General features: G+C 40.7%; 1 protein-coding gene across 1 annotated transcript; it reads right to left on the reverse strand.

Annotated features, from left to right (window-relative positions):
* Positions 1–896: 896 nt before the first annotated feature.
* Positions 897–27,982, reverse strand: TMEM71 (transmembrane protein 71). The gene is made up of 10 exons (XM_068525762.1): positions 27,882–27,982; positions 25,981–26,062; positions 24,704–24,764; positions 22,520–22,732; positions 20,878–21,050; positions 10,080–10,265; positions 6,409–6,484; positions 3,329–3,390; positions 3,178–3,238; positions 897–969 (listed from the first exon to the last, which is right to left on the reverse strand). Exons 2-10 carry the CDS (start codon positions 26,024–26,026, stop codon positions 954–956), a joined length of 894 nt encoding a protein of 297 aa, XP_068381863.1. The 5' UTR covers positions 26,027–26,062; positions 27,882–27,982; the 3' UTR covers positions 897–953.
* Positions 27,983–27,984: the final 2 nt, after the last annotated feature.

The raw sequence follows: 27,984 nt of genomic DNA on the forward strand, positions 1-27,984 counted from the left end.
TACAATTGATATAAAAAGTGATATTTTGACATTACCATTTTAAGCAGAGACAATTTTCTCCACACAATTCTCCAGCCAGAGAATATCATACAAAACAAATTTCAATCGCAGGCCACATTTGGGAACGTATACCAAGCAAGAGGGATGGAGAAGGAGCATCTCCTGTAATCCCTCAGTGCAACTGTACAATTTTTGTGTGTTTCAAAGCACTGCGGTGTTTTGCCTTTATTTTGCCCCTGAGGTATTTTTTTGTGTGTTCTATCTTTATCTGAATTGAAGTTTGAGTGAAAGGTAATCATGAGTGCCAAGATGATTGAAAACTTGGTAAAGAAACTGGTTAGAAAGAAGAACTTTCTGAAAAATGGCTCTCTCCTGCCCGTTTTCCATCAACCATCATCTACTGTCACCACCTTCTATTAGGCCATCCCTTGGGAAGATCTGAAAGCTTTTTCTACATTATATTTTATGCACAAACCACATTTATTTACTTTCAAGTTGGTGCTGATTATATAAATTCCCTTTCTTTGTTCAACTGCAGCGGTTTAGCAAGGGATAGGTACAGGCAGGCAGGCCCAGGAATCTGCATTGTTATAAGCTCCTCATAGAGTTCTCGAAAGAAAATTAATGTTTGAGAACCACTGCCTTAAGGTATAATAAGAGAACACTCATCCAGGTGGTTTGTTCTCTGTCACATTTCCCAGTCCTTTCCTTTTCAACTGCTTGTGTTTGCAGAGGGAAGACAAATTAATATTATTTTCATGAGCATATTATCATTGTGAGGCCAAAACTGAGATTTTTTTTTAAACCACATAACCAAATTAAAATGCGTTTTTTTCTCAATTATCTGCTGTTCACTCTTTCCAATAAAATAGCTGATTCCAAGCAGACTACAAATGGGACAATTTCCGATATTCAGATTGAAGACATTCATCAGAGGCTCTCCTGAATGGTTGTCAAATTTTGGCAAACCTAGGTCGGAGAAAGGGGGAAAGAAATGCATAATCCATCCACATACATGAGAAAATGCAGTATCTACTTGAATTACTGCATGACCACACACAAACACAACTACCTTGAATAATCAAAACTAGGACAGTGGCGCCCAGCTCTTTTTCCTCCTACTAGTTCTCAGTTCTCCCCCTTTCCTGGGACAGGCTACAGAGGTTTTTGCCCCTAATCCCAGCTTGGTACTTAGTTAACTACTATTTTATATTGTCTTTTTTCTCTCCCCAAAAAACAAGTGAGTTTTCCCCCTATTTCTACTCTCTAAAGTTGATTCGTTCAAATGAGGCTGTAGCTGAGAGTGTTTAAGCTGGAAATATCATCCTGGTCTTGATCTAATTTCTTTTAAGAGGAGCACAGAACAGTGGGAGATGCCCTCAAAGCAACAGGTGACATCTGCAGGTCAGACACTGGCTTATCCAGCCTGCCTTCCCTGCCCACCCTCCTTACCTCTCCTGGTCTAGCCAAACATCATTCCTGGTGATCCCATAGCCTCTGTGCTAACTCTGTACTTGAACTTATTGCATTCAAAATGTAACTTCACCTTGCCCTGTACGTGTCCCTCTAATTAGACTCTGAAATCTCGAGGCCTTGGCATTGTAACCCTGGCACTTAATGACAGTGTCTGACCCTTAGCAGAGACTCCATAAATGTCTGCTGAGCATTTCTGGACACCCAGTGCAGCACAGAACACATCGTAAACTCTCAATAAAGATTTAGTAGGTTAAGCGATGCCACTTTAGAAATCAAGGGGTAAAGGCTTTACAAACCATCTCTCCAAGACTTTCATAGTTAGTGTGCAAAGAATTTCCTGGGAAGGTTATTAATAATAAAGACCTCCTCAGAAATTTGGATTCAGAAGGTCTGGAATCAGGATCCATTCCTCTGCTTTTCAAACAAGCTCCCCAGTTGATTCTAGAGCAAATGTCCCCATGCCGTGCTTTGAGAAACTCCGCCCTCATTAAGCTTCCTAAAAAGATGATACTTGTCGTTCTGATTAATTGTACATATTCATCTTAAAACCCAAAGAAAACGGATTTCTACTATTCTCACCATCTGACACTTCTGAAAGTTGGGTTACAAACTGACTCTTTGGATGAAAGTCTTTTGTTCAGACATTATAGGTTAGTCCAGTCCTGACCGGTGCAACATCTCAGCCCAAAAAGCTGAGCACACGTGCAAATCTGTGGTTAACCTCGTGTGAGATACGCCTGTGCACAGCCCCGTAGCTAGAGGGAGAGAAGTGGGTATCTTAGAAAACTTTTAAGCAAATGTCATTCATTTATAAGAACTAAAGAATAAGGATTTCTCGGGTGACCTCAGGACCCAATTTTCTAACTATCAGGTTAAATAAAACTTAGCTATGCCAGATGCTCACCCCTAGAAACCTGGAAGGCCGGGAAAGGAAGGGAAACATCGCTCAGCGTGACAGTAAATCAATGTTGGCTGGAGTCCAGAACAAAATAAATCTTCACTAAGCCCCACTGTGATTTCAGAATTAACAGAAAAATTTCATAAATAGGGCAACAGAGCGTCAAGAGAGAAGGCCAGTAAACTAATTTGAATTGCAGACCTCAGCCTCCAAGCTCTGGAAGTCGACCTCTGGCAGCCATATTAAAGTGAGGGTAATTAACACAATCCATTTTGCAAGGGGATGGCGCTTTGCAGGCTGTTCGAGATTCTGTGAGCACCTCACCCAGACCCCAGTCACCCTTCAAAATATGCTGAACTATGGCAGTCAGCATATAGGGGGATCGTTAAGTGGGTGAGAGATGGTGGAGAAATCACAGTTTGTAACTGAGGTCATTTCACGGGCAGTTTGCCAGCTCTTTGGGAAACTCTAAGAGAAAAGCCTTTTAATATGAGCTATTTATGAGGTACAGTGCTATGAATCTATGAAAGCTCTTTTAAAACTATTTAAAAATTGAAAATTCATATTATTTCCTAAGTCTTGCTGCCTTAAAAACTAATTCTATCTATTTTGGTGTAGGAATTTAGGAGACAGGTTAATACTACTATCAGATCTTAGCAGTAGAAGAAAGTATTCTTCAGGACAAATAATCAGGACCTTTCTTGTACGTAGTCACTGCCATCCATTACTCAGCAGAAAGCATTCTCAGATATCAGATTGTGGTCGTCTTTGTACAAATGATTGCTAACACAGGCGACACTTACCAAGTGCAGGTGGTGACTTTGAAACAGTTGGCAAGGCTGAGAAGGAATGACTTGATAACATCTTGGAGGAGAAAGAAAAAGTATTTTTAAATGCCCAAAACTGGAATGAAATACAGGAATCAGAGCAGTAATTTGGGAAATGGTTACTTACAAGCAATGGTTATCACCAAGGAGCATGTGAAGACACTGGCTATGATTCCTCCCAGAAACCATCTGAAACAGCAGGATTGCTCAGGCTTAGCAAACTAATTGTATATTTCCAACACATGAGATGTTCTTTTAGACTTACCATAGATGGATGATTTTAGGATTTACTATAAAACTACAGTAATAGAGACACTGCAGTATTGGCAAAAGGATAGAGATATAGATCAATGGGAAAGAATAGAAATTCCAGAAATAGACCCATACAGATACAAGTTAGGTGATTTTTTAACAGAAGTGCAAAAGCAATACAATGGAAAATGGAGAGTCTTTTCAACAAACGGTGCCAAAATAATTGTATAGACACGTGCAGAAAAACGAACCTATACAAAGACATCACACCTTAACACAAAATTTAACTCAAAATGAGTCATAGACTGAAATGTAAACCACAAAAGTATAAAACTTCTAGAAAAAAAAAGGAGAAAATTTGTATGCCTACTGCTTCATAACCTTGACAAAAGAGGGTGTTAAACTTTTGGGCTTTTGTCAATCTGATGGATGATTGTATCACAGAGTGGATTTTCTTCTTTTTGAAGAATAGTATTTTTATAGTTTTTGTGCTCAAAATATGAATATTGAAAGAGATTACAAATAAATACAAAGGCAAAAGAAAAATGTCATCAAAAAATTCCCACCACCCTGAAGCATTCATTATTAAATTCCGACAAATATCTTCTCAGACATGTCTTCATAGGCATTTTAAAAACTTTTAAAAACTGAGCTTTAGCAAATGTACACTAAAGCATATAAAGTGCACATTTTGGGTTTTTTAAAAATATAAACCCTTGTAATCACCCAAAGCAAGAAATAAAATATTTCCAGCACCCCATAAGGTTTCCTTTGTTGATCTTTCCAACTTTATCCCCCCAAATTAACCACTATTCTTACATCTATAGTAACTGATTGGTTTTGCCTTTTCTTGACAATCATATAGACTCTGTTGTCATCTTTCACTTATATAATATCCATGAGGTTCATCCGTGCTGTTGCCCGTAGGAATAGTTCTTTTTTAAAAAACCAATTATTTACTTAACTACACTTTTTTACTTTAGAATAACTTTAGATATACAGAGAAATTGCAAAAAAGAATACAAAGTGTTCTCACATACACCACATCCATCTTCCTCTGTTATTAGCATCTTACAGTACATGGTACCTTTGCCATAATTATAAGGAACCAACATCGGCGCATCACTAATAACTCAACTCCACACTTCATTTGAACTTCACAGTATTTCCCTAATTGATCCATTTTCCAGCATCTCACGTAGGACATCACATGACATTTAGTCATTATGTCTCCTTAGGCTCCTTTGGGCTGTGACGATTTCTCAGACTCTCCTTGGTTTTGATGACCTTGACGCTTTTGAGGAGTACTGGTCAGATAATGTGGAGGGTGTTCCCCATGTTGGGTTTTTCTCATGGTTAGACTGGGGTTCAGAAGACCCTAGAGGTGAAGTGTCATTCTCATCATATCAAGGGTACATGCCATCAACATAACTCATCCCTTTTGATGCTGACCTTCATCATCTGAGGTACCATTTGTCAGTTTTCTCAACTGAAAAGTTTCCTTTTCCCCCTCTTTCCAAACACTACTGCTTGGAAGCAAGTTTCCAAACGTAGCTCAAACTCATGTGATGGGGAGTCAATTTCTCCTCTTAAGGGAGGAGTTTCTACAGAAATTAACCTAAGAGGAACACTTTATTAATAGTCCTGTGAAATAAAGAAAAGTGTCCATGATCAGCTAAGTTTGGGAAAAGCTAAGTTAAATAAAGCTAAACAGGTTTCTTCACCACATTATTTCACTGAGACTTTATTATGCTAATACACATTGTGATCCACCAAATTGGGATATATAATGCAGAATTTTGCAAATGTATTTTTAACTACAGGACTCCCCCCAACCCCTTTGTGTTCTTCTAGCTCCATTATGATCTAAAAATACTTCTCAAACCTCATAATTATCTGGGAAGCTGTTTTAAAGTACGGATTCTCACTCGATCTAAATTGGTATCTCAAGGGATGGGATCCAGGACTTTGTATTTAAAACTACAACTCCCCCAAGTGATCCATGTGATGTGAGATACTTGATCATCAACAGGAGGGACTTGAGAGGAAGCAGCACTTACTGACTGGAGTTCAAGGACCACAAAGACCCCAGGAGGTACCATTCATCCCTGTTTCATTGTTTCAACAAGTATCGATGAGGCCCTCGCACAATGTCTCTGTTCTCAAGGAGCTTACAATCTTGTAGGGAAAGACGGATCATTAGCATTTAAACAAGTGAACACGGTAATAGGTCAGGTGGTGATAAATGCTCCGAAGAAAAGCCAAGTGAGATGTGTGTGATAGAGAATGGTATTCTATTTATACAGGGTTGTCAGGGAAGGGCTTTCTGAAAATGTGACATTTGGACAGATTCCAGAAAGAATTAAGGGCACAACTTATTGTTTCTCCAGACAAAAAAGACTGTAGTAGGCAGAATAAATAGCAAGCGCAAAGGCCCTGTGGCACAAATGGGTTTAGCACAGATGGGACTTGATCACCGCCCTGGAGACTTGGGCAAGAAAAGAATAGGAAGGACATGCTGGACAGAGGGTAGAACAGAAACGTGCCTATAACCAGGCAAGAACGTTATGTCCTCTGAGATGCTGAGGAGACATTTTATGTGAGGATATAAAAATATAATGGGAAAGATGGAGTCCCAATGGGGACTTCACGTGCCCTTGAACTCCAAGTAGGGTTACTTAGACTGTATCTGTAACAGGGTGTCACTGAGGATTTAAACAAAGGATAATGCATGGTAAAAATCCAATTTCTAGCAAGATCCACTGCCTTTGGTATGTTTTGTGAGATAATGGGAGGAGGGAGGTGATAGATAAAAAGGCAATGGACAGATAAATGAACAAATCTTAACCACAGAGCTACCTAAAATGCTTTGCGGAACAAGGCAAGGAAATCATCAATCAATTACAGCTTCATTAATTATGAAACACAACTGCATGAACATAAAATCTGAATTACCTTGCACAGGCAGAAATAATTAAGCATGCAGCAAACAGATTTGCTTGAAAGGAAACCTCTCGTAACAAACTGGTTTCTAATTGGAAAAATAAAAAGAAATGAATTAGAACTCAAAAACATGGTTTTCAGAGGTATGTCAGCTCAAGTAATTTGTCATAAGTAATAAGATAAAATTATCAAATGTTGTACAGGGCCATTCATTACAAATTTCCTGAAAATGATCAGTTTTGTCCTATCACTAAAAAAATAAATAAATGATTACATTACATAAACAGTTTGGGGCTTGCCTTTTACTTTAATGCTGGGAAAAGGCTTTTTAGAATTTATGCTAATGTCAGAAATCTAACTGGGATGATATTGATAATAATATTAATGCCTCAAATTTGTGGAGTGACTTATGATTCACAAAGAGCTTTCCTACATCAGTTCATTTCATCAACACGACAAAAGCGTGAGGCGGGAACCATGATCATAGCTCTGCAAATGAGAAGACCAAATTTCAAATGATGAAATTTGTCCAAGGTCACACAGCTATGTAAGGTGCCAGAGCCAAGACTGAAAAACCACATCTAGCCAGAACACCATGTTTTGCCTAAAATGGGGCAGGGAAAGAGAACGGCAACTTGGCATACTGGGAGTCTCTAAAGGGCAAAAAAAGAGAATAAATATTCTGAACTATCCGTCCTTACGAAACTCTTTGCTATCGTAAAATATTTCAGTGCTACTAAGCCACAGTGGAAATGACTGCAAATCCTCCAGAAGTTATAAATGGAGGAGTTAAACCAGTTGTGACCCTGAGTATTATTCTAATCACCTAAAAGAAATCAGAGCTAGTTTAAGGATTGCCACATAAAGATCTAAAGGAAAATAGAACAAACCTCAGCTTAATCTTTGCCAAATGCTTCAAAAGCTCAATTTTTGTTTAAATAGTTGTTTAAAACTTGGAATGACTTTGAGCTATGAACGCGTTTATTTTTGCCATTTGTGCTCTGAATGGAGATCCAGTCGGCTAACAAAAACCTACTTAGTCCATAATGCGGGCAGAACACTGGAGACTGGCAATGCAGAATATAGCAGTTGTGAATGATGTCACTGCAAATGTACAGTATTTCATGTATACTGTGATTTAAATAAGTTATTGTGGGTTCAGTTGAACACTCAACCATCCTTCTAAAGTGTGTTTCTATTCTTAGCCTCCTCTGATTTCATGTAGAATTTGAAACCCATTTTCTCACAGAAATAAGTCTAGCTTGACTGCGAAGATCACTAGACTTGAATACTGAAGGAAAATTGGGTTTAAATTCAAGTTCTATAAAGATATGCATTGTGTGATTGTAGACTAGGTATTCATTGATTCATTCCATCAGTAGCCGTTCACTTAGCATTGATTTTGGCTTAGTTCAAGTGTAACCTCCTTCAAGAAGCCTTCCTGGATGCCTTCAACTCCCCCTTGGCCCTTGGCTTCTCCCTCTTTATAATCCCATTATACCTCAGGCCTGTCTCCATCAACAACCTTTTCACACTGAATTAAAATTGCTGTTTTCTTTCTCTATAATTCCCCACCAGACTATTGAGAATAGCCGGCACGTATTTGCTGTTCTTTGGTGGCAGTGCCCATATTTTCCTTGGGAAGCCCCCTCTCCCCTTCTCCTAGTACATGGTCCCCATGGACAGACTGATTTCCCTCCCAGTCTTTGATCCACTCCAAGCCATTTGGAGCTTTACATATTTATTGACAAAGGGATTGGTTTTGCCATGTAAATGGGACCCTTCCAGAACCAAGGAAACCTGCCCTTTTGTCCTAACTTGAGGAGCCAATAATCTCCTTCTGCTGGCCTTGAACATGGGAAGTTGTAGGTACAGAATCAGCAGAAACTACCATGGAGTAGTAAGTAGCATTTTAAAGAGTGAAGCTGGCACAGAAGAAAAGAGACTTGTAGAGACTGACAGAAACCTGAAATGTTTGCCTGGAATTTTTAATAATATGAAGCAATACATTCAATGATTGATTAATCCATTTTGAGTTGGATTGCAATCCACTGGAACTCAAAAAGCCCTGAGTGATAAAGATGATGCCATGTACGCCTATATCCCTAGCATATGAACCATCACCTGAAACAGCCTGCACACTCAAAACCTACATGTGAAGGAGATAAAATAGAATCAAATGGAGACCTTGTCCACTCAGGGCTTCATAACCAGGTGAGGCAAAGGAAGATGGCGTCAACAGAGAGAGAGATACAAGGTGCTGGGCGCTATGGCATCTCAGGGAAGCCAAGTGCTACCTCAACCCCCCAGCAGGGGGCAGAGAAGGCCCCACAGAAGCGGTCTCCTCTGAACTGTACCTTGAAGAAAGAGTAGGGGTCTTCCAGGTATAGCCCATGGGAGACATTCTAGATACAACAAAGAACATGTACAGAGGCTTACCTGACCTGTCAGAACTTGAGTATTCTTATCTGTAAAATGGGGATAGCACACTTAACTGGTCCACCACAGTCATGGAGCCCCTGCTCTGTGTCAAGCACTACCTGGGTAAGTTTAAAATCTACAGATGCCTAAGACATGGTGCCCATCCTGAAGGAGCTCACAGCATGATGGGTGAGATACAAAAGTAAACATGCAAGCTCAGTGCAGGAAATGGGCATGGAGGAACACAAAAAGGGGTCACTTAACACCTCTTCCTCAGAAAACAGGGTGGACTCCCTGGAGGAGGTGGCTGTGAAGCCTTAGTAGGTATTGATCACCGGGAAACCGGCTAAAAAATAAACACTGCTTTCTCTGTCATCCCAACACCTTGAAAGGGAACTAAAAAACCTTCAACACTTATCTAATAGCTGCACTGGGAACAAAATAAAGCATAGCATATTGGTCTTTGGGAGTAGAAGTGGTCAGTGAAATAAATATTCATGATTTGGGGAAGGCAAACAAAGAGAAGATATTATTTTTCCGTTTAACCTCAATCTTATGTAATCATAACGTCACATTTTTGGAGTGCTTAGTATATACGATGCTAAGTGCTTGACACAGATTATTTTAGTCGTTTACAAGGTAAGCACTATGGTTATCTCCATTTACAGATGAAATTTTGGAGGGTTGGATAAACTGCTTCTGAGTTCCAGCCAACAAATGGGCACTGGACTTTGAACCTTGGCAAGCTGAAGATGGAGCCTTGAGGCGACACTGTGTGCAAACATGATTAATCTGATATTAGCAAGCTAGAAATTAAGGGAGATGCTTGCTGAATTTATTTCAGATTTACTACTGACAGGAAATACCAATGCCTTGATATCTTTTGACTTTCCTTGCTGGGGGCATAGCATGAAAGGACGTTCTTTTCTTTCTTCCCTTCATTTTCCTGTTATAGAGTATGTCAAATGCACAGCTAAGTGTAAAGATGATAATAATGTACACCTGTGTACGCACGACTCCGCTTTAGCCAAGCTTAACATTTTGCCAAATGTCTTCAGGGTTTTTAAAAAATAAATAACACTGCAAACCCAGTCCTTCTGGTGCCTCAAAGGTGACACCTCCAAATCAATCACCTTCTCTGCGAATGCATCACATGGGCACAGGCTGATACCAGCACCTAAGGGGACATTAGGCATCTCTGGGCCCTGAAAGGAAGAATTATTTGGGTGTGGCAAAGATTTAAAAAAAAAAAAAAAACTCACTTGGATGATCCAAAATGTTTTCCTGGAAATGTTCAGAAGCTGTGAACTGGGACTGAGGAGGCAGGTTGTGGGAGTTTTCTCCGGGACTCCGAGAGGTGACATGGCTGGAAAAGGAGGTTTTCACAGACTCTGCAGTTAGCTTCTCCGACTCCCAGTTATCCGTCAGAGAACAGTCAAAACCACCTCCTGGAAAAGCAGAAGGGATCAGTGCTTGTGTGTGTTTGTGTGTGTGTGTGTTTTCGGTGACTAATGATCATAACAATAGTCTCAAGAAGGACAGAGAATTGGAATTGAACGAGCAGAGATATTTTTTTCCTAACCTCCATTTTCATGGCATGTCTGGATCATAAAGTGACTAAGGCAGCCCACAGGTGACAGCCCCAGAGAAGATGCCAAGCCAGAGTTCAGGAAGGAGAGTCAGGGTAGAGGGGAAGGCAAAAGCTTCATGAGCTCTGGGGTGGGCGGATCCGTTGATTCATTCAATGCAGAATTATTGTATAACTGCACACAGGACACAGTTCAAGAGGCTGGGAGTCGGAAGTCAAAGTAGATACTGCTGTGCCCCACTCACAGTTGGAGAGGGACAGGCACACAAGCCCACAGCTAAGAGGCAACGAGGTCATCGCTATGTGGAAGCCTGGCAGAAGGTGTCCAGATGGAGCCCAGGAGGGAGTGTGTGAGTGCTGAAGTGGAAACTTGAAGGATGAGTAGGAGTGCTTCCAGAGAGACAGCAGGAAGAGGGCAGGCCAGGCAGAGAGGAGCAGGAGGGAGAGGGGGAGGAGGAGGGGAAGGGGGGAGGGGGGGAGGGGAGAGGGGGAGAAGGAAAGACATCAGCCTGGGAGAGAACGTGGCGGGTTCCCAGAAGAGGGAGGCCTCCTACGTGGTCAGACAGGAAGTCCTGGAAGATGGTTCTGGCTGGACTGCTAAGAGGGGGTCAAATCACGAAGGGCCTCATGGGTCGCACTCACTCAGGAGCTAAGATTTATCCTCAGGGCAACTTGGAGCATGAGTGTAACAGGAGGTACCTGGTGTGTTGAAGTGCTCACTCAGGAGTGAGAGATGGGAGAGAGGCCCCTCCCCGTTTTGGAAGCTGGGAATGACTGTGGAACTCCAAGAGACACTTGGGGTCCTCAAATAACAGTGCTTCTTAACCAGAAGTAATTTCTCTCCCCAGGGGACATTTGACAATGTCTGGAGTCATTTTGGGTTGTCACAACTTGAGCAGGGGAGAAGGGATGGGGTGTCACTGGTATCTAAGGAAATAAAACCCAGGGATGTTGTGAAGCATCCTATAATGCACAGGACAGGCCTGGATACTGAGCTAATGAACTGATGCTTCTGGACACGGGAATTCCTGCCAACCCTGCAGGTTCCCTCCCACCCTCCCACCCACAACTTGCTGCCTCTTGACAAAGCAATCTGTAGAAGCATCCCTGCTGGTTGCCATAGAAAAAGGAAACAGTAGAAAGTGAAACAAGCAGAGCATCCAGTAATGATAAGGTTGCAGAGGAGGTCCTGGACCTTGTTCGTTGCAGCACTATTCACAACAGCCAAGTTACGGAAACAACCCAAGTATTCACCAACAGGCAAATGAGTAAAGAAAATCCTGCCATTTGTAACATCGTGGATGAACCAGGAGGACATTATGTTAAGTGAAATAAGCCAGTCATAGAGAGACAAATACTGCATGATTCCACTTACACACGTGGTATCTAAAATAGTCAAAATCAGAGAAGCAGAGAATAAAATGGTGGCTGCCAGGAGCTGGGGGGAGGGGGCTATAGGGAGTTGTTCAACAGGTATAAGGTTTCAGTGATGCTAGATGAATAAGTTCTAGAGGTCTGCTGAACATAGTGGCTATAGGTGTCAGTGAGGTATTTTATGCACTTCAATATGTGTTGAGAAGGGAGATCTCGCTTCTTGTTCTTAGTACGAAAAACAGACTTCCCCCAAACCCCCCACAGAAACAAAAAACTCCACAAGGAAACTCTGGGAGGTGTTGGATGTCTGTTGCCTTGACTCTGGTGATGGTATCAGGGGGGTTTGCAAATGTCCAAACTCATCAAATTGTACACACTAAATACATACATCTGCATATATCAATTATACCTCAATAAAGCTGTTTTAAAAAAAGAGAGGAAGCTACGTGGTCAAATTAACATGGAAGTGAGAAGGAACTGGTAACTTTCATGGCTGATTATATATTCATGAATGGCACTGAAGTAAGATCTGGGGAGATATGGTTGAAGATGTGACAACAGTAAAAATATTCCTGTGCTGTCATCCAAGGCTGCTCTGTTGAACTTATGCTTTGCCACTGAGAGTGAGATGAAAGAAAAATGTATCTCATGTAGAATACTGGAAATATTACACAGAATTTTCTACAAGAAGAGGTGACATTAAAAAGAGAAACCACAAAAGAATCTTAACAAAAAATGATCAAGGAATTTTCATCTCTGTAAAGACACGGTTTGCCCCCAATTCACGCTTCCCCTCACTGACATTTTTTTCCCTCTAACCTTAATAATAAATGAAAGAATCATAATGCAGAAAACATTTCAGTAAATAGTTCCTTGGTATTATATTTGAAGATATTAATTTCATTCTGTTCCTCCTGATTTAGTTAAAGTCAGGGTAGTCGACTCCTGTTTTAAAAGGATGAACCCATTTCTCCGGAGTACATTCCCTATCCTTGCAATGTAGAATGGGCATTTGTTTGCTCTAGAGGGAAACACAAAGTGACATACAGATGTTGCCATTAAAGATATTTACGGAAGAGGCACTAGATCAAGAGAAAATCGCAGACCTCAGGCGAGGGTGCCTTGTCTGAGGTCATCTTGTCTTTCTTTCTTGGGACTGGCAGAAATAGAGCGGGAAGTCCTGATTCGTCCTCCCTGCATGAATCCTAGATCCTCTACCAATATGACTCACGGCTCTGGGGATGCATCCCAAATTGCACTATTGGGCCTGGGGAGCCACAGAATGCCATGGCTAAAGAATGAATTGCAGCTAATGAGGAGAGGTATCTCGACACAGCTGTGGAAAGGGTGAGCTAAGGATAAACTAAATAGGCAACAACAACAAAAAAACATTTCTAGCCTGAAAAATGAAGCAAAAGAAAATCAGAGGAAGTAAGTTTGATTGCATCCATTGCCCAGAGAGAAAACAGCAAAACAATTTAATTTTGAATTCTTCTCTAGTCTTCTAACTCGGCGACGCTTCCAGAGAAAAATAAATTGCTGATAAAAGTCACGGGGTTTTGGGTAAATCCGGAAAATAAGAAGTCTGGGGAAGATTTGATTACAGTTGACAGCAGAAATGAGAGCTTTCAAAGTCCTGTGTGTGCGCACCCGGGTTGACTAATTACTGATTTGGAGGGGGGTGGTTTGATTTGTTATATTTAGAAGATATTTGGAAACCATGAGAATTTTAACAAGATACCTCATGCACATGCGGTGCTGCTGTGGTCCAATTGCTTTAAGGTTGTTTGGACATATTTTGAAGAGGCAACTATGGGAAAACAAGATGTTAATTTACAAATATGTGAAACTCTGCCTTTAGAACAATGATTCCCAAACTTTAGGCATCCAAGCATCATTTTCCTGATTTTTGCCACATCCCGGAGCCTTCTTAACTCCTAGCCATTTCATATTTTCTTAAATTGTTTCACTTTAGTCTTTTACTTTAAAGGAAACTGTATATCAATCATTTAAATGCCCTAAAGAAAAAGTAAATATAAAAACAAGTACAGTGAAAATGAGACCTTATTTAATTTGCACTAAATACCTTTGTAGGGGAAAGCTCTGAGCCTGTTCTTTGTTAAAAGAGAGTAGTGAGTGTTCAGGAGTCTTAAAGCAACTGAGGCTCTAATCTGAGCCCTTCTCCTTGGTTTTATCAGAAAGATGGTGAGATCTGGAAGAGGAGTCAGAGCTTCTGTCTCACTGAGAGATTCGACATTCACTACTGTTGTGTCCTAGAGGCGTCTGCCGCCTCACCCACACTTTGGGGAAACGTTGCTTTAGAACCAAGAAAAGACTTGCCCCATGTGTTCTGGAAAGTCAGCCTAGGACCAAGAGATGGATGTTCCAAGTGCATAAGATAGGTCAGCAGAAGCAAACCACTACTGCAGCAGTGTTACCAATGAGAGGAAGACGCAGCCCACCCTTAAAAGGCAAGGGGGTTTTGATTGTGTTGTATACTAGTATCCAGGAAAGAACAGTGAAATTAAGAGAGTTATGAAGTACTGGATTTGGAAAAACCTGGTTTTTATAAAACAGAATGGAATGAAAGCCTAAGCCCAATATTGCTGACTTTGCCCCCTGAAATAACAGAACTCTATTGAGACAATCCTTTGGCAACACGAAGGTCACGGGAGTAAAAGTAAGCAACTCAGGGTTGAGCTGTGATTCCTTTAGGGCAAAAGAAGGGCAGGCCCCCAACCATTACCAAACACCACTTTTGACAGGACCATTGCAACACGCAGTGTTCTTGCCCCTGCTCTGGCACCTTATCGTTTTGATTAGGACCTTGTTGTCTTTTTACCAACTTAATTACTTGAAATGCTAATATAGCCTGTCTCTTTGCTGTTTCAAGGCTGTGATATATTTTCCTAGTGTTTTTGGTTTTTAAAAATAAATAAGGTTTAATTTTTCCTCCAGAAAAAGAAAAAGTCATAGGAGTCCAAAATAGGCAAATCCATACAGACAGGAAGTAGGCTAATGGTCTACTAATGGGTAGGGGGACAGGAAATGGGGCACGACTGATAATGAGTATGGTGTTTCTCTTTGGTGTGATGCAAATGTTCTGGAATTAGAAAGTGGTCATGGTTTCATAACCTACTTTGTGAATATACTAAAACAATCACTGAGTTGTACATGTTAATATGGTAAACTTTATGATATGAATTATATCTCAATTAAAAAGTAAAGAGGGCTCCTTCTCACTGTAGGTGTCCATGCTAATCTGTCAGGGATGGCAAGAGTTGGCAGGATCACCTCTAGTTGCCTTTTTTTTTTTAAAACATCTTTATTGGAGTATAATTGCTTTACATTGTTGCATTAGTTTCTGCTGTATTCTAGTTGCCTTCTGATTGAAGATGCCGTGCATAACTTTTTTACCAGAGGCTTCTTTAAGGCTCCAGGACACTTGACCTCTTTACCAAGCGGCACACCCTTAGTCATTTCTTTATATGCTCTTCTTTCATGGCATCATGCTGTTCTGGTCCTCTGCCTGAGAAACTTTCCCCACAGTGCCTGTCCTGGGTGTAGCACAGTGAGCACATACTCAAGATGCCTCGGTTTGAGGTCAGCCTATGCTACTTACTAGTTGCATGGCCCCATGAAAAGTATCTAATCTGACTTAGATTTTCCCTCGGTAAAATGGGGATAATCATAATACTCTCTCCATGTTGTTGCAAATGGCAGGATTTCCTTCTTTTATAAGGCTGAATAACATTCCACTGTATGTATATGCCACATTTTCTTTGCCCATTTATCTGCTGATGGACGTTTAGATTGTTTCCATATCTTTGCTATTGTGAGTAATGCTGAAATGAATATGGACTGCTGATAAATCTTTGAGATCCTGATTTCAATTCCTTTGAATATATATCCAGAAGTGGGATTGCTGGATCACATGGTAGTCCTATTTTTAATTTTTTTAGGAGACTCCCTACTGTTTTCCATAGCGCCTGTACTAATTTACATTCCCTCCAGCAGTGCACAAGGGTTCCCTTTTTTCCACATCCTCACCAACATGGATGAACCTGAAGCACATTGTGTTACGTGAAATAAGCCACACACAGCAGGAGAAATGCTGCATGATTTCAGTAGTCCAAATTTCAGTTCCACAAGATGAATGTATCCTAGAGGTCTGTACAGCACAGTGGCTATAGGTAACAATTCTGTGTTGTATACTTAGAACTTTGCTAAGAGGGTAAATCTTACATTGTGTTCCTAACACACACACACACACACACACACACACACACACACAACTAATACTCCCTCATAGACTTTGGAGAGAAGTGATGACATAACATAATGGATTTGTTGCAATGGTGCTGGCCCATAGCACTCATTACTATTAGGGATAATTATTACTGGAGCTTCTGTTTAACCTCCTAAATCCCTTTCTTAACTCTCCTTTCTGCTCATCCACTTGCTTTCCTCCTTTATTCCAAAGACCTCTACTACTTCTCATACTGGCTTCCAAATCAATATCCAGATCCTTCCTTACTCCTGACTTCTTTTCTTACACTTCCAAACCCCTACTGGCTATCTGTCCACTTCCCATAAGTACTACAAATTTAACTCATAAGAAACAGAATTCAGGGTCTCTTTTCCTGACCCCAACCTGTTCTTTTTTGCCCTTTTAGAGCTAATTCATATTGAGCAGGACACCAGACCCTGTGCTAATATGTCCTTTCCATGAATTATTGCATCTCATCCTCATAACAATTCCACATGTTACTATTTTTCTTATATTATATACATAGAAATAGAAGACCAGAATTTTTAACTAACTTCCCCAAGAACACTCAGGTTGGAGAAGGTGATTCAAGGACTTGAATTTAGGTCCGTTCAGCTCAAAAGCTCATCGTCCTCATCACTCGGCCAGACTGTCTTCCAGGCCTTGGTGACAGGCAGAACTTTTCATGCAGTTCCCTCAATTAAACACATCCGTTTTCTTTGATTCCTCCCACTTTCTCATCACTACATTCGATCTGTCACCAGCGTGTCAATTCCACCTTGAAAAAGATTCCTTCAGTCTCTTCCCTCTATTTCCAGAGCCACTGTGCCTGGTGTGCCAGTTGGTTTTAATTGCCTCTGAGTTCCCACTAGGTACCTCCATCCAATCTTCACTTCATGGTGCTGTAAAGGCAATCTTTAAACATCTAAATCTGATTGTGTCATTGCCCTGCTTAAGAGTCTTCTACTAGCAGATGTAAGCTATTAGATATGGAATGAATAAACAACAAGGTCCTACTGTGTAGCACAGAGAACTATATTCAGTATCCTATGATAAACCACAATGGAAAAGAATATCAAAAAGAGTGTATGTGCAAAGCAGAAATAGAGACACAGGTGTAGAGAACAAACTTATGGACATCAAGTGGGGGAGGGGGTGGGATGAACTGGGAGATTGGGATTGACATATATACACTACTATGTATAAAATAGATAACTAAGGAGAACCTACAGTGAACTCTACTCAGTGATCTGTGGTGACCTAAATGGGAAGGAAATCTAAAAAAGAGGGGATATATGTATACGTATAAATGATTCACTTTGCTGTACAGCAGAAACTAACACTACATCGTAAAGCAACTCTACTTCAATAAAAAATAATAAAATAAAATAGGCTTCTAAAATATCCTTGATCGATTAGATAAAATCCAAAGTCCTCAGCATGGCGCAGAAGTTTCTTCAGATATCTTCAGTCTATCATTCCAGGCTCACCCACCACAACCCTGCCTCTTTCCCTTATCTTTGTCCTGTTTATACATCCTTGTTATTGTGGGGAACTAGGATACACTCGGTTTAATTACTAGTTTGTTAACATAAGGAATTGTTTCTTCATTTAACAAGCACTCTATTTTTTTAAATGAATCTAGTGTAACACACACACACACACACATTCACACACAAAAACTGGTGAAATCTTAATGGTCTGGCGTCAATGTCAATTTCCTGGTTTTGATAATGTACTACTGAGTAAGCTTTACCAGCAGGGGAAGTTGGGTGAAGGGTACACAGGTGCTTTCTGTATTATTTATTTTTCAACTTCTTATGAATCTATAATTACTACAAATCAAAAAGCTTTCACAAAAATAATATAGTATTTGAGCTGTCTGCCCAGGAAGCAGGTTGAGAAAAATAGTGGACATGTAAGGACCATATCTTTAAATTATTACATGGTTGTGTTATGTGACTCTTTGCTTGCTCTTTGGGCCTGGGCTATGAGGTATATGCTGGAAAGGAGAGGAAAACCCTTACTGGCAATAGAGCAAAGGCTGGGCTTTCAAACTAGACAGACCTAGGTTGAATTCCAACTCTGCTGTTTATAAACTAAATGAACATGGGCAAGTTACTTAACCCTGAACTTCAATTTTATCATAATGATAATAAATATGATAACATGACCTAATTCCTAGGGGACTTTGAGGTGTTTAAACATGATAATGTATATAAGCAAGGTAATATATAAATAATAATATAATACAGAAATAACATAAACAAGGCAGAACGTAAAGTGCTTAGCATATAATAAGCACCCTTGACTGCTCTCTTTCTTTCTCTCAGCCCAGGTCAGCAAAATCCTGTTGGCTCTACCGTCGAAATGTACCCAGAATCCTTCCCATTCTCACCACCACCCTGCTAACATCTTACTTCAAGCTGCCATTCTCTCCCACCTGAGTCACTCTGACACCTCTGCACTGGTTTCCTTGCTTCTGCCCTCTATACCTACCTCACATCTAACCTGAACACAGCAGCCAGAGCTATGTTGTCAAAATGTAAGCTGAATCACATCACTCTTCTGCTCAAAATCCTCCAGTGGTTTCTCCTCTCACTCGGAGCGGAGAGCAAAGCCTTTGAAATGGTCTCACAGCTCTCACCGTCCTTCCACAGTGGCTGCCACCCACAGACCTCTGAGATCCTGACCTCTCTTCTCCCCTCACTCACTCAGCCCCTCGCAGGCTCCTAGGCCAGAACCTTTGCACTTGCATTTCCTCTGCCCGGATTGTTTCTCCCCAGATGCTTCACTCCCACGTTTAAGTCAGTGCTCAAAAGTCACTTTCAGGAAGGCCATGCCAGTCACCCCACCTAAACTTGAAATGCCCATCACTTCCTCCTTTGCTGCTCCACACTGCTTACCACTTTCCAGCATGCTACGTAATTTACGTCACTGCATTCCTGCCAAGGAATGCAAGTTGCGTGTGAACAAATAGTTTTGTCTGTTTTGTTCACCGATACGTCCCAGTGTGTAGAACGATGCCTGGTACCTAGCTGGCCCTCAATAAAATCTTCCAAGTGAACAAATGAATGAATGAACGAATCCCAGCATATGAGCAACAGGAGTGAAGCGGCAGAACTGAGGAAGAGCGTGGTGTTCAGGAAACAGCGCAGATCAGTGTGATCAGGTCCAATGCGTGTATGTAAGGGACCTGGTCTCCCTCCTTCCCTTCCCGGAAGACATCCTGAAGAGCCCTCAATACCCCAGGCCTCCATTGCGTTGCCCCCATACCCTCCTCACCCTGTTTCTGCTTCTCTTCTGCCTCTTCCAGTCGGCCACCAACAACCTCCAGGTCGATGATACCAGTCGCATCCTATTTAACTTTGGGGCATGACTTGCCACGGTTGACTACTCCCTCCCTCCCGTATCACTGTTTCCCCTTGCTTTTCATCACATGCCACTCTCCTGGTTTTCTTCTCGCCTCTCTGGGTGCCTCTTCTCTATCTCTTTCGCAGGCTAATCCTGTCCTATTCACCCATTCAACGTTTGGATTTGTAAAATTCCGTTCTAGGCTCTCTGTTAGCCAACTCTACTCTCTCCTGATCTATCTCATCCACTCCACGGCTTCAGTGACCACCTAGACTGAGATGGCTCACAGACGTATAGCTCGAACTCAGACCGTCCCTCTGACTCACCCCGGGATGTCCTAAAGGAACTTAAATGGAATATCTTCCTAAACCATGCATGTGGTTTTTCCTCACCCAGCAAACCTATTCAGTAGACTCCCCAGACCCTAGCCTTTTCTGTCTCTTGAGCCCAGAATGCTCCTATTTTCCCCCTTTGCCCCAAACGCCCCCCTCGTTGTCCAGAACTCAGCTCAAACGCCACTTCCACAGAGATGCCTTCCCTGAGTTTCTGAATGGGTCAAATCCCCCAGGACATCAGATACCTTTTCTTCATAGCACTTGCCATAATTATTATTTTATATTTGTGCAGTTATTTAACAAAGGTCTGGGCCTCACCACACCCCTGCCCCAGTAAACTAGAGACAGGGGTTATATTTGTATTCACCCTTTTATTCTCAGTGTTAGCACAGTGTCTAGCAGATGGTAGGTGCCCCCAAAATACCCTTGGTTTCCATTCTAGTGATAAAAATAATTATAACTGCAAATTATTGAGTACCAGGCATTGAACTATGCCTGACATTCATTGTTCCACATAATCTTCAAGATAGGCTTTGAATTCCCATCACTGTTTACATACATATGTGTATATATGTATCTATACATACATATTTAGATATATTAATATTACATAATGTGTATTACATAATATGCATAATGATATATCTAATTATACATATAACATATATTTCAACAGGAAGATATTATATATATGTATTACATTATTATAACTATGTATACATATCTTGTCTTAAAAATGAGGAAATTGAGACTTAGCAAAGTTAAGTAACTATCACAATGTACCCAAACTAGGACATGAACCTTGATTCCAGTATTCTTTCTCCACCCAAATCCTGTATGGAAAAGATCCATTGGAGATGTGCAAATATGTTCCAGGGATTATCAACTTAATAAGCCCATTGAAATTAGGCTAGTCCATTGAAATTACACATTGAAATTAGGCTATTTTGCATGACATGGAGATAAATGCATTTGGATTATATAAGTAGCATGGAGAGGACTTTAGGTGAATATTTAAAACGTGGTTCATCCTCTACATCAAAATGACTGTTGTCTCTGGATTTTACATTGGTCCAGGACCACATGGTTGCTACTGCCCATTTGGAAATTTCACCATGGAAAAAGAGGTTCAAACTCACCATTTTCATGGCAATGGTTTGTTTCCAGCCTCCTGACCCCCTCCAACCAGACGTCCTCACTGGGGGAAGAGTCAGCATTACTAAAGATGTTTCCATGCAGCCAAGATTCAGAGGCACTGAGGTTGAAGAGAGAAGAAAAAGAACGGCGGATTCTCTTTTTCTTTCTAAATATTCTGGAGAGAAATGAAAGTAGCAAGTGAATCATGAGTAGGAGTCAACTCAGGGTCAACGCGGAGAATTTAGTGAAAATGGATGCACAGGGCACATCTCTACCACGCAGGTCCGTGAAGCTCATTTCATTTGTTTCCTCCGTTAATTCCAGAGAAGTTTCTTAAATTTCTGTGTGTGCCAGGTGCTTGGATCAATGTCAAGTATATTGAGATAAAAGACAAAACCTTGGGTCAAAAAAGTTCATAATCTAGTATGGGAGAAAGGCAAAAATAATGCATATACGGCTAATGCTTTCACTGACCTCATCATGTGCCTGGTGTCCTTCTTAGTGATTTACATATAGTAACTCACATTATCCTCAGAACAGCCTTGTGAGGTAGGTACTACTGTTACCTCATTTCTCAGATCAGGAAACTGAGGCACAAAGAGTTAAAGAACTTGTCTGAGGTCATACAGCTAGTAAGTGACATAACAGGGGTGCAAACCCAGGCAGTCTGGCTCCATCCTCTCTGCCCTTGATTACTGTGCTCTGTGGATGTGTGTTCTGACCACATTAACTGAGGCTGCTTTGAGAGCACCAGGAGGGGTATTGCTAATCTGGAGTCAAGGGAGCCTTTCTGGGATATATGAACAAGAAGTCTCATATTGAGTCATGCTAGGAAATGAGTCAGGAAAGGTAAAAAGAAGGCGGATAATGAATAACCTTGACTGTTATGTGAAGGAGTTGGAATTTAACATAAGAGCACAGGGAGATCACTGAAGTATGTCAAGGGGAAGGGGGTGGTGGTGACGTGATTTGGTAATTGCATTTCCAAAAGATTTTGATTCCCCACACATCCACACTCCCAACAATCCATCTTCTACCATGTAATCAGTGTTATCTTGCTAAGGATGAATCTGATAATTTGTCAATAGCTCCTCTTTTATCTACAGAATAAAGCCCAACCTTCTTAGGCTGGAATGTAACCTCCTCAATCCAGCCCTGCTTCTGGGCTTAGTCTCCTCTCTTGGGAGAGCAGCCCTTTCCACCCTAAGTGGTAGCCATCCCAAACTATGTGCCATTCCTCTCACTTTGTATCAGGGTATCTTAGAACTCCATGCCTATTCCCTCTTTCTGGAAGCCCTCTTTCCTACATCTATCTTAACTAACAGCCTGCACCTCTCAAGACTCAAATCAATCATCCTCATCTCTAGGAAGCTTGTATTAACCTGTCGCTCCAAATAAAATGGGCCTCCTTTCCTTCTCCCCTCTGCTACCCTCTATCCAGGCTTCTCTCCCGGCACCTGTATCGCTTCATTACTTTCTTTTGTTTTCACGTCGGCCACCCCTGCCCCTTAGGAGCCTGTGTGTTTCCACTATCTGGAGCAGTAATGGGCTCCTTATAAACGATGTTGAATGAACAAATGAATGAATGAATAATTAACGTTTGGGTTGGACTTCAGATCCTTTTACCTAACCTCCTCTACTTACTTGACTAAGTTCTCCTTGTACAGGACACTGGTCTGGGAGGGGCTCAGAGTTATGTTGCCATCTTTGTCGCAGAGAAAACTGTCTTCGGTCCAGATGTAGTAGCCATTGGTGAGGAGTCTGGGACTTCGGCGACAGGTAAAGTGGGAGCCTGTCAGGGGATCTATGGTGCAGCACTCAAAGGAACTGTCACCATCCAGGAAATCACAGGCAAAACTGAAGAGGGAATGAGAGAAGACCTTTCAATCTCCATCCGGTTCAGCCAGTCGCACAAAAACCACATTTCCAGTCACTGTGAAGGAAAACCACCTCTTTGCATTCCTGGCTACCAATTACTTCTGCACCCCTGAGACTGTCTCTGTTAAACTTCTGACTTTCATTTCTTTACCTGCGAGACAATTGAGCTACAGCACATTTAGTGTTTCTTTCTGTTTTAAACACTTTGATGAAAACTTGGGGCTAATCAGTTTCTTCACCATATGATACCCCTCATCATTGGATGGAAAAAATTGCAAAACAGCCTACCTGGGATGTTGGAAGCTCAGAGCCTCCTCCACCCGACCCTTACTTCGAATAACCTCTGAATGCTATACCCTTACTCTTGTCACTCTAATAGATAAATCATAACTACACAACCACCAGACATATATGAATTATAGGAGAACATGCAGTCAGAGAGATCTTTTTGGCTTTTGCCCATTTCCCTCAGGTCAACCACACAAATGATTGCATAGTTACCCTCTCTGATTTGCTATCCAGGGAAGTCTTCTACTTAGTTGGGTGAATCTGTATATGTCTTAGGTTTGAAAAACAATCACATGTCTATATGGTTGAAAGGCAACCTCATGCCTCATGCTTTACTGAAATACTGAAAAATTTTTTAAGTTTAAAGCTTATTCATACTGTATGTAAAATAGATAACCAACAAGGACCTACTGTATAACACAGGGAGCAATATCAATATTTTGTGATAACCTATAAGGGAAAAGAATCTGCAAAAGAATATATATATATATTCTGAATATATATAACTGAATCACTTTGCTGTACACCTGAAACTAACACAACATTGTAAATCAACTATACTTCAATAAAAAATTTAAAAAATTAAAAAAATAAACTGGTGCCATCAAAGAAAAAAACCTATTCACAATTATTACATGCACTAAAGTTATCAAAATACTATTTTAAATGGATAATATTTATGGAAAACTTACTACGAGCCTGGCCCATACTTCATACTTAATCTGCTTTTCACAAACCTCCCTAAAAGCTAAGTATTATTATCTTTATAGTACAGCAGGAAGAAAAAAAATGAGATGCAGAAGGGCAAATAAATTGGGTATTTTATACAGCTAGTAAGTGGCAGAGTTAAGATTTGAACCCTGGTCTTTCTGACTCTAAAGCATGTGCTCTTTCCACGTGACCTGCTTGTTCATCTTTGGCTGATGCATTTGATAGTAGTATGAGGCCTAGAATTTACAAAAAGGGACAGGTTCTAATATCAAAGCCTGATCCCTTTATACCACTGGCACGTTTCACAAAATGCTGGAGGAAACATTGGCTGATGCCTGTGTGATGAATAAAAGACAGACAGAGAAGCAGAAAAAAAGAAAAGAAAAAAAAAAGTAAGGAATGAAAAGAAAAGAGACTTCCCTGCAGAACTTGAACAAAATGGTAGATTCTACAAATTTTAGTGGAGCGTGACATTTGGCTGGCTTGTGCACTGGTCTAGGCCCTTGTGGCTCTTGTAAAGTGAGACAGTAAAAGCATATTTAAGAGAACATCAATTTGAGAAAAAGTAACCATGCATCGGTATTTGGTAGTTTCTCCACTCACCAAACAAACAAACCATTCACGTTTGCCCACACACTCACTTCCCTCCCTCCCAAACTCCATTATTAGGTTAGGCAAGTTTGCAATTTGTATGTGCATGGGACTGGAAATATATCTCCATACCAAAACTGGATGAAACCTAAAACTAATATATATATCCCGCACTACGTGGCTTGCAGGATCTTAGTTCCCTGACCAGGGATTGAATCCCAGGCCACAGCAGTGAAAGAGCCGATTACTAACCACTGGACTGCCAGGGATTTTCCAATATTTTTAAGCCAAGAATACAACAAAATAATGCATACAGAAAGAATATGATTGATTTTTCTTGCGAAAAGCCCCATGGAATACCTTGGGAAAATGCATGGGGGAGACAGCTCTACAGCGTATTCTTTCTCAGACCGGGAAGAATCTGCACAAGTAAATGAGAGAGAAGCACAAATTTATCACACTGCATCAACATGCATGACTGCAAACAGTGGAGGGTGTGAACAGCTGACGTTCCAGCCACAGCAGAGATTCCAACTGGTGCAGCCATCCAATGAATCAGGACGAGCACAACTTGTCACCAGGCCTCTATGGGCAGCAAGACATAATCTAGGGGCTTCTATCTTCTGTCTCTTCTCTCACTCAACACTCCTTGAGAGGTTCCTTAGTTCGGATGAGGCAATAATATGCCATTAGCATCAAACTGACTCATGAAAAGGAGGAAGAAAACATCTTACGTGAAGCTGTCCTAAACCCGAATCAATTACCCAATGTTCTGGTTATTTTAGCTTACTCAGTCATTTGAGGAATTCAATCATCTGCCTAGATTCTCTCTCATTAGTGCATTTGAAGGCACTTCTATTACAAAATAATGAGCAGAAGACGAGTGGTGGAAAAAAATAAAGTTTTGTTTTATATAAATGATTTTCCAATGTATGACGCCTGTGAGTATTCTTAATTAAAAAATAGATCATGCATTCATTCATGTTCCAGTTTAACCAAAGGCATGGCAACAGATTTCAACGGGGAGAGTCGTAGTTGATTAATATTCTAAACTCCAAAGCAGCATTTTATATTACATAGTAATGGTGTGAATACTTCTAATAGACAGGTTCAGTGAAACTTGGTTCCGTTGCTGTCAATAAATATCTAAGACAAAGAAAGTAGTTTAGACTTTCAGATTGGGTTGGTGGATTTGAAGGAGAAAATTGTAGGAGTGTGAGGGAGGGTAGAAGCAGGGTTTGGGGAGAAAATACCAAGAGGAAGGAAGAAATTTGAAACCACTACCGTTTGAACAACGCCCACATTTTCTGCAAGTAGCTATCAAAATCATTCGGTATTTTTTTTACAGACCAACCGTTTTGCATCTTAATAGTAACTGATAAACAATCCCCTTTCACATTTATGCACAGGCATCAAAAAATGGTGATATTTTTTTTTCCTACTAAAAGGAAAAATACCACATTTCTCTCAAGGAAAGAAATGAAGTCAAAATCATTGCCAAAGTGAACACTGGCATTTAAGAAGCACAAGCCACTGACAGATGGTTAATGGTATGAGTATCAGCAAAATCAAAGCAAGGAAATTGCTAAAAGAAGTCTAATCGTTCAAAAGATAATTGCACAGAGCAGTTCTCCTACATTTACTTGCTACTGGTGTTGACATCAGTTGAGATATTCGGTTCATCTTGGGAAGGCTGCTTGTTCAAACTTCACAGATTTTCTGCAGAAGACATTAAAAAAAGGTGGATTACGTATTAAAAATAGAAAGATGATGCCAAAACAGATGGCATCTACTGATTGCACTAGTCAGATTTGTTTACTGAAAGAGTACAGAGATAAATGGGATTGAAGGCAGGGTTGAAGGACCACGGAGGTTGTGTCTGCCTCTACGATTTTAGATTACATTTTCCATTGTCTTGCTCAGTGCATCTAAATAATCTTTTTCTCTAAATAAGCACAACATTTTATTCAGGCAAACTAGACTTACAAAGGTTGACTTGTAATCAAAATAAAATAATAAAAATTAATTATTTGATTAAGAAATCAGAAAAAAAAGATTGGTTCTAGAACCCTCTAAATAGATGTATTTGGGGCTTCCCTGGTGGCGCAGTGGTTGAGGGTCTGCCTTCCGGTGCAGGGGACACGGGTCCGAGCGCTGGTCTGGGAGGATCCCACGTAACGCGGAGCAACTGAGCCCGTGAGCCACAACTACTGAGCCTGCGCGTCTGGAGCCTGTGCTCCGCAACAGGAGAGGCCGTGATAGTGAGAGGCCCGCACACGGCGATGAAGAGTGGCCCCCGCTTGCCGCAACTAGAGAAAGCCCTCGCACAGAAACGAAGACCCAACACAGCCATAAATAAATAAATAAATAAATAGATGTATTTGTATTTTCATCATCCAACACACATCAACTTCATTATCAAGTTCAAACAATGCTAGGGGATTGGTGTCCAACACCCAACACTTCAAACCATTGACAGGTAGCTACAGAGAGGGTTGGTGGTCTTTTCCAGTTGCTACCACCCTGGACATTTCTAAGTAGCATAAGTAGCATTGCACTAAAAATAGTATGTCACTGGGCAGATTTCAAAACTCAGTGCTCCTGAACATATAATTTACTTTCTCAGTTACAAATTAAACAAACACATATCCAAGTGTGTAGATTAGGTAAACTTTGATCACTTACCATTCATGACATAGATCTACTTTCCAATGACTATTAAACTTTGTGTATATCACTATCCTAGTAGCATAGTAAGGTAAGACTAAATTCTTTTCTGATTCATCACCTCTATCCACGTTTTTCAAATGTGATAACTAGTAATGGATTGTTTTCGTAGCTGTCACACGTTAAAACAAACCCAAATAATTCTATAGCTTCAAATTGATTCTTTCAATAAACTATACACAAAACCTGTTAGACAATATAGATCCTACCTTACAGAGACCTTAAGAGAAATCGGGAGAACTTTCTGGCATTCCTTGGAAGATCTCTAAGTCAAAGCAGACATTCATAGATTTTAATGGTTTGGAATATAAAATAATATTGTTTGCTCTATAACATACTAGTATGTCACTTGTCCTTTCACTTTTTGTCCAGCCCAAATTACCCTATGTTAGTTACTCCCAATCATCAAGTTTAATTTTAAGCCAACAAGTTGCATAGCAGAAAGCAAGGTCTTACTGCTACATCTTACAAATAGTTATAACAGGCTACAGTTAACTCATAGTTAATCAAGTATTAGTAACACTGAAAAAGACTTCAGTTGCAGCTCTAAGACTTTTCAAGAAACAGATCGCATCTACCATTTCCATCAAAGCAACTCATCTGTCCTGAAAAATAATCTGCCCATACATATTCCTTCCAAAGAAAGTTCCCAGTCCCTTCTTCCAATGGATAAATAACCAAAAAAAATTACTGAAATATGAAGTTTCCTGTGGTTGAGAGCGGAGAAATCCAGGACTTAGCAATTCTTCAGCTGAAAATAGCGTCAGCATATCAACAGGTGCAGAAGTCCGTTAAGAAAGGAAAATCCCACCTTGTCCTCTTCCTAAAAGATGGCTGCACACATTGCCCTGCGCAGGCCGTTGCAGAGAAATTTTGTCTTCAGCAGCCTCTTGTTCTTTTGGCTGTTTCCTAGA

This window comes from Eschrichtius robustus, chromosome 17 (assembly GCF_028021215.1).
Source record: "Eschrichtius robustus isolate mEscRob2 chromosome 17, mEscRob2.pri, whole genome shotgun sequence".
NCBI lineage: Eukaryota > Metazoa > Chordata > Mammalia > Artiodactyla > Eschrichtiidae > Eschrichtius > Eschrichtius robustus.